General features: G+C 45.9%; 1 protein-coding gene across 3 annotated transcripts in view; it reads right to left on the bottom strand.

Moving 5' to 3' along the window:
* Positions 1–415: 415 nt before the first annotated feature.
* The window catches only part of socs9 (suppressor of cytokine signaling 9), a 33,024-nt gene continuing 20,673 nt past the window's right edge, over positions 416–12,766 (bottom strand). For all 3 annotated transcript variants that reach the window (XM_051934175.1, XM_028795449.2, XM_051934178.1), the window contains exon 3: positions 416–4,532. In XM_051934175.1, coding sequence (XP_051790135.1) covers positions 2,800–4,359 — 1,560 coding nt within the window. In that variant the 5' untranslated portion in view covers positions 4,360–4,532 and the 3' untranslated portion in view covers positions 416–2,799. The remainder of the gene's footprint in view (positions 4,533–12,766) is intronic.

Below are 12,766 nucleotides of genomic sequence, written 5' to 3'. Positions count from 1 at the left end.
GTGTTTAGGACGATGTGAGCAGATCGGAGGCTCATCAGTTATTAGACGTCTCGCGTTTCTTTATCTCACAACATAACAGAAAAAGGACAAGTGCAGCCGAACCCGCCATACCTGAAACGCACTCATACGACCGCCGGCACTGAACGCTGTAAGCTTCCAAGAAAATGTGCCGTCGTGAGGCGGTGGTGTAACCCGCCACCCACTGCAGCTTCCAGTCCCGTGATGTGTGATCCTCCACAGCGGTCATAGAGTGTGACATCCCACCCACCCACCCCAAACTCCAACTCCAAGTCCTGTAGGGTCCCGCCAGCCCACACAGCCTCCACAAGTCTCGCTTTCTGAAGTGGATTCACCCAATCAGCACTCGTGCCAACAGCTGCCAAGAGGCTAAAGGACACCAGCCGACATCTGCAGCCACATTGATACACATTTTCTTTTTTTTTTTTTATTCGTATTAACATCAAATAAAGACACTTAACAGCAAGAAAAGACGGACGGGCCCCGACTCAAACGCCAGCCTAGGGTTTGGGCAAACAGGAGGGCGAGACAAAGGGCAGTGTGCTCATCATTGGTAGCTGCTCAAACGTCACAGTGAACTGCGCCAACTTAAAACGGGCCACTGAGCAAAGCTGCTGGAAATGCAAGTGGAGTCCCCATTCCCTCAATCTACACCCATCTGTGGCACTTTGTTTTTGGGTGGGTGGGGATTGGGCACATCCTTCACTCAGCTGGCAACAGGAATGGGTCAATGTGCCAATTGGAAGCTTGGAAAAAAACTTCAACGCCACCAAACTATCCCATGAAAATAAAATAAAAAAAACTCAGGTGGTGCATGAAAATCTGCCCGGGCCGCCACCCATCGTTAAAGTGTCACTGGCCCCGGCATTGGTCATTGGCATCAAATGGATGTCGGCCCGCAGCATATAAAACAAAGTGATGGACTTGTTTGTGTTTAAAGCCAACAGGACAGAAATATTTTGTCACAATAGTGCAGTCCTCTTCAACCCAACCCCCCCCCCCCCCCCAAAAGGCAGGCCATGGCGAGTCCTAAATGTTCACAAGCGAAGCTGGCATCGCCAGCAGGGCCACAGGCGCCCTTTGATCTGTGCTATCTAACCAGTCTTGACTTTGTCAGCAGTGCTTTTTTTTTTTTGGAAGGTCGACCTCAAACACCTCAACCCACAGCATCCCCATGAAGCTCGGCTCTCAACGATAAAATGCCCAACGGCGACTGGCACGAGGCCGACTAGTGGGAGTTGAAACAGATGGCCGGAGTTCAGGAGAATAAAAAACGGAATAAAAGAAAAATCCAAATTCTGTTCATGCAGGTCAAGCGTCGACTCGGACATTCAGTGCACTTCAACCCAGGAATATTCGGAATAAAGACCACCATCTGACGGCGGTAGCGAGCACGTGAAATCTTAAGACGATTCTTTGGACACAGCGCCCCCTTTCTGTCACGCCATTGTCAGCGGTCTCCTTGCGTCAAGCCTGAGGTTTTGTTATTGTGCTTTAACAACATTAAGTCTAGGATTTCACCCCATGGTGGTGCCAACTTGGCACAAACAGGTGACCTTTGGGTTGTAATGATAGGCCAAAATCTTTCATGTTGTGTTAACCCCCCCCCCCCCACGACTTTTGGTGCACTTCGGTGCCATCCCTATGCCCCCCCCCAACCCGGACCACTAAATGGTTACTAAAAGCCAGCGTATTTCCAATGCCGGACTGGTCAGTCCCATCGTGTAGATGGACCACCGGCACAGCACCTACTAGTGGTAGTTCCAATGTGTCCAACATTCACGTCTGGCGCCGCACAAGCCACGTTACGAAAACGACACACGAAACACACGCCAAGAAGACACGAGCGTGCGATTCTTTTGATGCTCCACTATGGCCGGTGTGCCTCGGACATTTGTATCTCAAGATAATCTCATTTGGTATTGAAAGGAGCGCCAACAGACAGAGAACATGGAGACCAGCAAGCTCACGTCACCGACAAACGTTAATAATTTAACAAACAGAATAATGGAGAAAGACGAGACACTCGGTGCTACGAGGGATCAAGTCGGTCCCACGTGTGGCTGGATAACTTTGTTCAATTCTTTGGTCTTGTAAGCCTTTCCAAATCGCCTTCAGTGTTAGAGGTGGGCTGTGGTGCCACCACCTCCCCATCTTCACCCGAAGCGAATTGTCCAATCATGTTGTTTGTTTCCTTTTTTATTTATGAAGAGTAACTCATAAGTGAACGCCTCTCGATGCCCTAACTTAGAGCAGGGTGGGCAACCTACGGTGGGCTTTGTTACTAAAGGGTGCCACCCATCACAAGTCCGGCTATCAAGAAATGTGTGCGACTCTCGAGGACTAATGTGCGGTCCCATTTGAAGGCTTGTGACTTGCGGCATGGGCGGCCAAATCGGTCACTGGCTGAACAGAAGAACTTCCCGGATTTGCATCTCACCCCTGCTGACTAAGTGAGAGTGAGAGTGAGAGTGAGACCCTAAGCGAACTTCACTCCGCCGACAACGTAATACGAAAATCAATGATAAACACAGATCTGTCCAGACTGTGGGCACCGAGGAGAACCGCAAGCTTGACGTGTGACACAGTGGCTGGCACGCCACACCCGACACTACCTGGTAGCTCAGTTGGTATGGACCTACTTGGGAGGGCAGGGTCGACTGATAAACAACGACTTTTAGGAGCGGAGGGCCAGACACCGACTCCATGCCATCTTTTCACAGTAGACCAAACAAATGAGCCAAGCAACACGAAGGAACTGTGGGTAACTGGTCAGAAAGGCTACTCCCACCAAGTGTCCAGCCTCCGGACGCGGACCTTCTGCTTGTAGTGGTACTCCTTCAGGTACTCCTTCAGGGAGCTGGGAATGGGCAGCATATTGATGCCGTCGTAAGTGGCACAGCTGGCAATGACGGCACGACAGATATGCTGCAAGCTGAATGGAACTGTGCGGTGAATAGGGTTCGAGAGCAAGGGTTCAAAGAACATACAGGAGTTGGGGTCTTTGTAGTGCTCAAGAAGACCCGTGACCGTGGAGGCATGAAAGACACTAGGATCGTGGACATCGAAACTGAAGTTGTGATTCCACTGCTCAATGCGCGCATGCAAGGAGCGGCCATAGCGGCGGAAGCTCACTGAAAACAGATAGTCCTCCTGGGCAGAGTCCCGCAACAAGAAGGTGCCCTCGGGTTTTCCCTCCAGGAGGGCCTCCGCTTCATAGCGGTCCATCACGCCCCAGTAGCAGGGCAAGTTGGTGATTTTGAGGAGATCTGGGACAAGACAGTGGATGTAATCGATCTGGGTATGGACGCGGTAGCTCTCGCGGCCTTTCAGCCGTTCACCTTGGATGGCAGGGATTGCCACAGTAGACGGGTTGGCCGGAGAAACGCCAGGCGAGGAGGACGTCGGGCCTGCGGTCTCCTCCAGGGTGTCCAGACAGTTCTGTAAGAGTAACTGCTGTTGCTGTTGCCGCAGCTGCTGCTGTATGGTGGCCCGGTCGTCCCCCGCCAGTTCATTCATCCCATGAGCCAATTTTGGTCCCAGTTTGTACAGCGGGTTGATCTGCGCCGTAACTTCAAAAGTGTGGATCTGGGCATTGGGTGGCGGCTCCACCCCTTGCTCAATGCTAATCCGTCGTCTTTCACGAAGACGGTCATCCTCATCCTCGATGACTGCAGCACCCGTGTTGAGCGGGCAGCTGATCATGCATGTGCTGCTGCCTCCGCTGCTGCCCAAGGTGTCCAGCAAGGCAGGCTGGGAAATGGGCGCCGTGTGCTGCTTAATAAGGTACCATTTCTGAGCCAAGTCTGTGCCAGCTGGAAACGGGCACTTATCCAGCATTAGTTCGCTCAGATGGATTTTCCGACGTGAAGAGGCTAGAGGGGGGGACTGGGTGCTGCTGCCACTGCTGCTGCCACTGCCACTGCTGCTAGGGTGGCTTTTAATGGGAAAGCACTGCCCCACTGCATCCTGGATCTTCTGCCGCAGGGAACGTCCACTTGACCACTTGGTCCCACAGTCCTCCTCCTCTTCCTCCACTAGCACCAAGTTCTCGGAGTCAAGTTCTTGAAGCGAAGCCCCCCCCACAGAAGCCCAGCCCTGGCGTTTCCGCTTCTCCTGTGAGAGCAAACCTTTGCCGGAGGACACCTGCACCCGAATCTCCTCGCACAGGTCATTCTCGGACGGCTGCGTCGCCTGGGGCTGCCGACTCTTCTTCTTTCCTCTTCCATTTCTCCTCGTACTGCCTTCTCGCTTTTCCTCTGACCGGCTCAGCCTGATTTTGGGACGGGCACCCCGACTGTTCTCTTTATCCTGCTCTTCGCTCTCTCTGGTTTGGGACATTAAGGCTTCCGGGATGAATCTTTAATTAGAGAAGAGGAAGAAGGTACAACACCTGTGTGTCCCTGCTGTGGTGTGGACAAGGTGGGTGGCACGTCACAAATCAGGGGGGGCAACAACAAATGCCAACTGGCTCTTCAGCAGGTTCTTCTGCTCCTCTGGCTCTGCTCATGTTCCTACAAGACGAAAAAAATAGGTAGAGTTTAATTTGGAGTAATGTCCCTCCTAGTGACCACCCCAACCCGATTGTAATGAGAGGAAGATGCTGACAAACAAATCTATTCGAGTTGTGATCAGACTGACGGAGTCATTGGCAGAATCAAAACATACAACAGAATGGACTTGAGAACATCACAAAGCCTCCGACAGGGACCCACACTGAAGATTCACTCTGAAACTACAAGCTGTTGACCATTATTGATGAGAACAGATAATGAAGCCAAACAAGCTTGTCAATCCTATCCATTGAATTTCTCCATAAAACCTTCGAGTCGAGATTTGAGTGTGCCTAAAAATCCCTCTCTCTCAAGATTTGGCACTGTGTCCAATGATCTCCTTCTTTCGGCTGATCCCGTTAGCGGTCGCCACAGCAGATCATCTTCTTCCATATCTTCCTGTCCTCGTCATCTTGCTCTGTCACACCCGTCACCTGCATGTCCTCTCTCACCACATCCATAAACCTTTACTTAGGTCTTCCTCTTTTCCTCTTGACTCACAGCTCTATCCTTAGCACCCTTCTCCCAATATACCCCTCATCTCTCCTCTGCACATGTCCAAACCAACGCAATGTCGCCTCTCTGACTTTGACTCCCAACCGTCCAACCTGAGCTGACCCTCTAATGTCCTCATTTCTAATCCTGTCCATCCTCGTCACACCCAATGCAAATCTTAGCATCTTTATCTCTGTCACCTTCAGCTCTGTCTCCTGTGCCACCATCCCCAGCCCATATAACATAGCTGGTCTCACTACCGTCCTGTAGACCTTCCCTTTCACTCTTGCTGATATTCATCTGTCACAAATCACTCCTGACACTCTTCTCCACCCTGCCTGAACTCTCTTCTTCACTTCTCTTCCACAATCCCCGTTACTCTGTCCTGTTGATTGCAAGTATTTAAACTCATCCACCATCGCCAGCTCTACACTCTGCATCCTCACCATTCCACTGACCTCCCTCTCATTCACACACATGTATTCTGTCCTGGTGGTCCTACTACCCTTCATTCCTCTCCTCTCTAGAGCATATCTCCACCTCTCCAGGGTCTCCTCCACCTGCAGATCACAATGTCATCAGCAAACATCACAGTCCACGGGGACTCCTGTCTAATCTCGTCTGTCAGCCTGTCCATCACCATTGCCAATAAGAAAGGTCTCTGAGCCGATCCCTGATGTAATCCCACCTCCGTCACTCCTACCGCAGACCTCACCACTGTCACACTCCCCTCATTTATGTCCTGTACCACTCTTACGTACTTCTCTGCCACTCCTGACTTCCTCTTAGAATACCACAGCTCCTCTCGAGACACCCTGTCATATGCTTTCTCCAGGTTATAATAATATTATTATTAATAATAATTGATAATGATAATAACTCGTTACATTTATCTAGAGCTTTTCTCACTATTCAAAGCACCTTACACTTACACTTACACTGCAGCCACCATTAATGTGCAGAACCCACCTGGGTCATGCAACGGCAGCCATTTTGCTCCAGTAAGCTCATTGGAAATGAGCTGTTAGGTGGTGAAGTGGTGAGAGACGGAGAGAAAGATGATAAAAGAAAGAGAATGATTAGGGGGGGGCAGAATGACCAGGCCATGGTGGGCAATTTAGCCTGGACATCAGGATACAATACACCCGACTCTTTACAAAGGATTCCTAGGGATATTTTATGATCAGAGAGAGTCAGGACTTGGATATTATGTCTCATCTGATGGATTTCTCCATTTTTACAGCACAGTGTGCCCATCACTGAACTGGGGCATTGGGATCCAAATTCAGACCACAGGGTACCTTTCCCTGCCTGGTTGGTCTCCCGTCCAAGTACCTGGTTGGGCCCAAACATGCTTCGTCAACTTCAGGTGGATGACCTGCTCTGAAGTGAGGCGGTATGGCCGCTGGTCATGTCTGTGGTTGTCCGTTTGCATTTGTGTGTAATTAACCCTTTATAAGCTTCCATCCGTTCTTTCCAAACTCAAGTTAAAGTAACAGCTAGGATGTACTGTACTAATTCTGTTGAGAATTGTAAACTATAATGTCACCTCGGAGTCTCCTGTTGCTTAAACTAAGAAGGTCCAACTTTCTCCAATCTTCCCTCATAGCTCGCACCATACAGGCCTGGAATCAGCCAAGTCATTCTACCCCGGATGTCTTTTTTGTAATCTGGAGACCACAACAGTGCCCGGTACTCCAGCTGTGGCATCACTAATGCACCATAAAGCATAACCATCACCTCCTCCAACTTCACACTGTGGAACCCAACGTCCTGTTAGCTTCCTTGATGGCTTCTTAACACCATCCTGATGCAGACAGTGATGATCAAACCGACTCCCGCGTGCTTTCAAGTTTCAGTCCTCCCAATGTGCATTCAAATCTCACATTTTGACTTTGCATATCTCAGTGGTTACCTAACTTACTGGTCTTGGGATGAACCTTAATCCATTTTTGCTCAGTGGTGACCCTTTATTAGCCATAATTTTAATGTACGCTGGCCACTCTTTTCCCCTGAATGGCACACATTAACAAATAACACATTTTTAACATTTAAATACAGGGTGAGATTCGCCCGCTATCCATCCCAAAATAGCTCGACACATGGTGCTTGAATTCAAATTTAGTGTCTATTTGTCCTTAATAAGTGTCATGGGCTTGTCTGATTTTCACAACATTGTCGAAATCAGGGCAGAGTGAAGGGAGTGCAAAGACAGACGTACATTAGAGTTTGCTGGTGGCCAACTCGTCCAGAATTTCAATAAAAGTGTTGGCTCTGAGGCTAAGGATCTGCACTGATATCCCGAAGGTTGCTGGTTTAAATCCCTGTTAATACCAAAAAAGAGAGATCCTACTCTGCTGGGCCCTTGAGCAAGGCCCTTAACCTTCAATTGCTCCAGGGGAGCTGGCTGTACAATGGCTGACCCTGTGCTCTGACCCCAAGGGGTATGTGAAAATGAACAAATTCCTAATACGAGAAATTATATAAGAACAAAAAAAAGGTGGGCTATATTAATAAACATTCCTGTATCAGCTGGTAGCACTGCAATCACTAGCGCCAAAGGAGCTATCTCACACCACATCAGAGGAACAGCTCATGCAAGGACGATAAGGGTGAAGATCCGGAGTGAGAACAAATGCAAAGTCAAAACGATTTAAAACTGGCTGACCTTGGCCGCTTTCTAAAATGAAAGAACCGTCATGTCTCACGCTCCAGTATTGTGGGGAACCTCCCAATTCAGATGCTCTTTAATGCTGCATGGGTTACATCTCATATGATCAGACAGAGCGGAAATGGGCCAGGAAACGCCTGTGAAGAGGAAACACCAAAAAAGTGGGGAATGGGGAATTTGGGCAGGGAGTTTAGAACAGGTCAGGTTTAGAACTGTACATGGTGGAACAAACGATAGTGTCAAAATAAAAATGCACAGTAATGCAACTTCTAACCCAAGAAGAATCAAAAATAAAACAAGTGACTTGCAGGTGCATTTAGTGGAGCATAATTAGGATATTATAGAAATAACAGAAACCTGGCTAAATAACAAAGATGGGGATGAGTGTAACAGAGGGATAAACATTTTTTAAAGAAGGACAGGCAGAACAGGAAAGGAAAGGCGGTGGGGTTGATGTTTATGCCAAACAGAATTTAAATACAAGTCCTCTTCAGTGGCACAATGAGCCCCATCTTAGTGAGGACGTCTGGCTTCACCTGGAAAGCATTAGAGAAAGAGGCCTTATTTTAGGAGTGTGTTATAGACCACCCAATCCAGACAGTAATTTCAACACACATCTTTTTAGTGATATCAGAAAGGCAAGTGTACAGGGGGATATTATAGTCATGGGGGACTTTAACTATCCGAACATCCAACGGAGATAACCTTGCAAATAGCGGACCACAAGAGCAGGAGTTTTTAGAAGTAATCGGCGAGTGTTTTTTAACACAGCATGTTAAAGCACCAACACGGGGTGAAGCCTGTCTGGATTTAGTATTTTGTAATAATCAAGATAGAATTGAGGGTGCCGAGGTGATTGGACCACTAGGGTCAAGTGACTGTAATATAATACAATTCTCAGTATTTTGTAAGAGTGCAGATGCAAAGACTAAAATTGTTAAGTTGAACTTTGGTAGGGCTAATTTTGAGCAGATGTGACAAAGTCTAAGGAGGATACACTGGGATAAGCTGTTATGTGTGGAGACAGTCGAGGAGCAGTGGAACAGGTTTAAAAATGTAATGCAGGACAGATACAGACCTAAAATTGGAATTATTAGGAAACTTAAAAAAAAAACTGTTCAGTGGGTTAATAAAGAGTTAAAAAAAGAAAATACACATAAATAAGGTTTATAAGACTAATAACTTCAATGTGAACAGTAGGGCATATGAGGACAGGAGGGCAAAAATTAAGAAAGACATCTTGGGGGCTAAAAGACAGTTAGAGAAGAACATGGCAGATAAGGCAAAGGAAGACCCCAAGAGATTCTCTTCAGTATTTTAGTAGTAAAAAAACAAAGAAGGAGGAGGTGAAGTGCATCAGGAATAGCAAAGGAGAATTAAAAAACACAGACAGTGAAATAGCAGACACTCTAAACTCACATCTTTGTGAGGTCTTCATAAGTGAGCAAGTGGATAACCTCCCAGAGGTATCAGGGACTACTAAGGAGGTACTGAGGGACTTGGAAATTGTAGAGAGAGAAGTGCTGCTCAGATTAAATATGCTGAAATCAAACAAATCACCAGGACGAGATGACATTTACCCTCCAGTTCTTAAGGACGCTAGTGAGTACAGATAGAAACCCTTGACACATATTTTTAGGAAGTCACTGCGCACTGGAGAGATTCAGAAGGACTGGAAAATGGCAAATATCATCTTATTATATAAAAGGATGACAGGGCAGATCCAAGCGACTACAGGCCAGTAAGCTTAACGTACATCACAGGAAAATTAACAGAAGTTCATGTTAAGGATAAGATTGAGCAACACCTGGCAAGTAGAGGAATAGTCAAGCATGGGCTCAGAAGAAGGAGGTCGTGTTTCACCAACATGATGAAAGAACAAAAGGATATGATCAAAGTGGAGTGTATGATATTATCTATCTGGACTTTCAGAAAGCATTTGATAAGGTGACACAAGAGAGGGTGGGCATCAAACTAAAAGAGGTGGCAGTTCAGGGTGTGGTGTGCAGATGGGTGCAGAATTGGCTCAGACACAGGAAGCAGAGGGTGATGGTGCGAGGAACCTCGTCAGAACTGGATGATGTTAAGAGTGGTGTCCACAGGGGTCAGTGCTGGGGCCACTGCTAGATATATATATATATATATATATATATATATTTTTTTTTTTTTACAAATAAATGATTAGATTAGGAATACAAGTAACAAGCTGGTTAAGTTGGCAGATGATACCAAGATAGGTGGATTGGGAGATAATCTGGAATCCATTAAAATCATTACAGAAGGACAGGCTTGGGCACATTTGTGGCAGATGAAGTTTAATGTCAGTAAATGTAAAGAATTACACATAGGAAGTAAAAATGTGAGGTTTGAATACACAATGGGAGATATGAAAACTGAAAACACACCTTATGAGAAGGATTTAGGAGTCATAGTGGACTGTACGCTAATCGACTTCCAGACACTATTCAGAAGGCTAAGAGAATGTCAGGTTATATAGCGCCTTGATGTGTGAAGTACAAGTCCCAGGAGCTTCTGCTCAAGCTTTATAACACACTGGTGAGGCCTCATCTGGAGTCCTGGGTGCAGTTTGTTCTCCAGGCTACAAAAAGGACATAGTAGCGCAAGAAAAGGTCCAGAGAAGAGCGACTAGGATGATTCAGGGGCTACAGGGGACGAGTTAAGAGGAAAGATTAAAAGAGCTGAGCCTTTACAGTTTAATACTAGAATTACCAGAGCCAACGAAAAAACTCGTAAATCCGGTCCACCTTAAATCCCTTCACACCTCTCTGTCAGTGTCTTTTGTCTTGTAAATGTGTCGAGAAGCAGCCTGCTACTCCATCTCCCCCCACAGAACGGGCAACAAGTTCTCCCAGTTCCTACATGGATTGATTATCTGGGAGTGAGCTACCCAGAATTGTAAGGGGAAATCATTGTGTGTTTTGTATCTGTAACAATCTGCGTAAACACATTGTTAAAACAGAAACGTTTTTCATGTTTTATTAATAAATGACAAAATGTAGGCATGAACTGTGTAATGTGTGAAGGCTGATGGCCAAATATCAAATAAACACTTTCACAAAAGGCGCAAGTACAACACGCCAGCTTCTGTGGTGCAGCAGTTAGATCTGCTGACTTATAATAGTTTGAAACTGGCTCCCTGGCAAATTTACCGTTTTGAGTAGTGAGCTGCTCTTATTGTTAATATTATACAATAAAAACATACATTAGACTTGTGTCTGTAACAGATGGCGTACATTTATAGGACTTGTAAAAGTACTCTCAGTTGAGATCACCATACATATCCCAGATCTGACTCTGTTCGTTTTTATCTGAAACTGGGAATAACTGAGATGTGAGACAATGGAACTGGACATTCTCTGATCTGGAGGGTTAAAAGCCGACACACAAACGCTGGCGAATCTGCCATCTTCGTATCTCACCGTCACTTCAGTTTTATTGAGTGTTCCTGCTCACGCTGAATTAGTATGCGCCTTCTGGTGTATGATGTCAAGGCCACACTGACAAAAAAAAAGAAAGAGACAAATACTGTATATGGGACAATTTGAAGAAATCATTTTATAACCCGAATAGTACCAATCAGAAAACATTGTCGCACTAATGCAATATTATTGGATAACGAACAGCGTCAGATTGGGTGTGAATTTAAGCTGCCGCTGTTAGAGTCAGATCAGAAGGGGGGCGCGAGGGAGAGCATGAACGTGACCGAGACAATAAAACTGAAAAAAGTGAACTTTTAGAAATGCCATAAATTCATAAATTCCAAGACGGCCGCTTCCCCAACCCCTTCAGTGTAATAGTAACACAGCATAGAGAGAAGTGTGCGCATTGCAACAGGTACACATGTCGTAAACCTAAAAAGGACGACCCTTGTGTGTGTGTGTGTGTGTGTGTGTGTGTGTGTGTGTGTGAACAGTTAACATTTGAATGTGATGATTGTATATAGCGCTGAACTTACCGCTCTGTACTATTCTGTCCTCTGCATGTCCTGGAGTACAAAAGAAATACCAACATGTGGGACCGGCAAGATCAGGGAAAAAAAACACGCAGTTATGGATTACAACCACAAGATTTTATGTGAATGAATATGAGCAATATGAATAACGTTTTCCAAAATATACTATACAGGTCATGAAATGAATAATTCCACATATCATATATTCCTATGTCTCTCTCTTTTTTTTTTTGACATCATGGACCATAAGGCGCACACTAATTCAGCGTGAGCAGGAACACTCAATAAAACGGAATAAAAAGAAATCAAGTGATGGTGAGATACGAAGAAGGCAGATTCACCAGTGTTTGTGTGTCAGCTTTTATTCCTCCTGATCAGAGAATGTCTCAAAAACACCAACCACATCTCCAGTTACTCCCAGTTTCAAATAAAAAATAACAGTGTCAGATCACTGGGCGGGGGGTGGCTGTTGTATCGTGATTGCGACTGAGAGAATAAAAGTGAAAAAAAAATAAAAACACTAACTTTTACAAGTCTTATAAATGTACACCAGCTGTTACAGACACAAATCTAATGTATGTTTTTATTATATAATATTAACAATAAGAGCAGCTCACTACTCAAATGGTAAATTTGCAGGGGAGCTGGTTTTGAAGTCACGACCTCCGGATTATAAGTCGGCAGATCTAACCGCTGCACCACAGAAGCTGGCGTGTTGTACTTGCGCCTTTTGTGAAAGTGTTTATTTGATATTTGACCATTAGCCTTCACACATTACACAGTTCATGTCTACATTTTGTCATTTATTACCAAAACATGAAAAACGTTTCTGTTTTAACGATGTGTTTACACAGATTGTTGTAGATACAAACACACATCAAATGACTTCCCCTTCCAATTCTGGGTAGCTCACTCCCAGATAACCAAGGCAGGAACTGGGAGAACTTCTTACCCATTCTGAGGCGGTGGGGGGGATGGAATAGCAGGCTGCTTGGGCTTATCAACACATTTACAAGACAAAAGACGCTAATGGAGCGGTGTGAAGGGATTTAAGGA

The sequence above is a fragment of the Erpetoichthys calabaricus genome, chromosome 1, assembly GCF_900747795.2.
Source record: "Erpetoichthys calabaricus chromosome 1, fErpCal1.3, whole genome shotgun sequence".
NCBI classification, from domain to species: Eukaryota; Metazoa; Chordata; class Cladistia; order Polypteriformes; family Polypteridae; genus Erpetoichthys; species Erpetoichthys calabaricus.
Note: the sequence above shows the minus strand (reverse complement) of the source record. Positions and strands in the feature narration are given on the sequence as shown.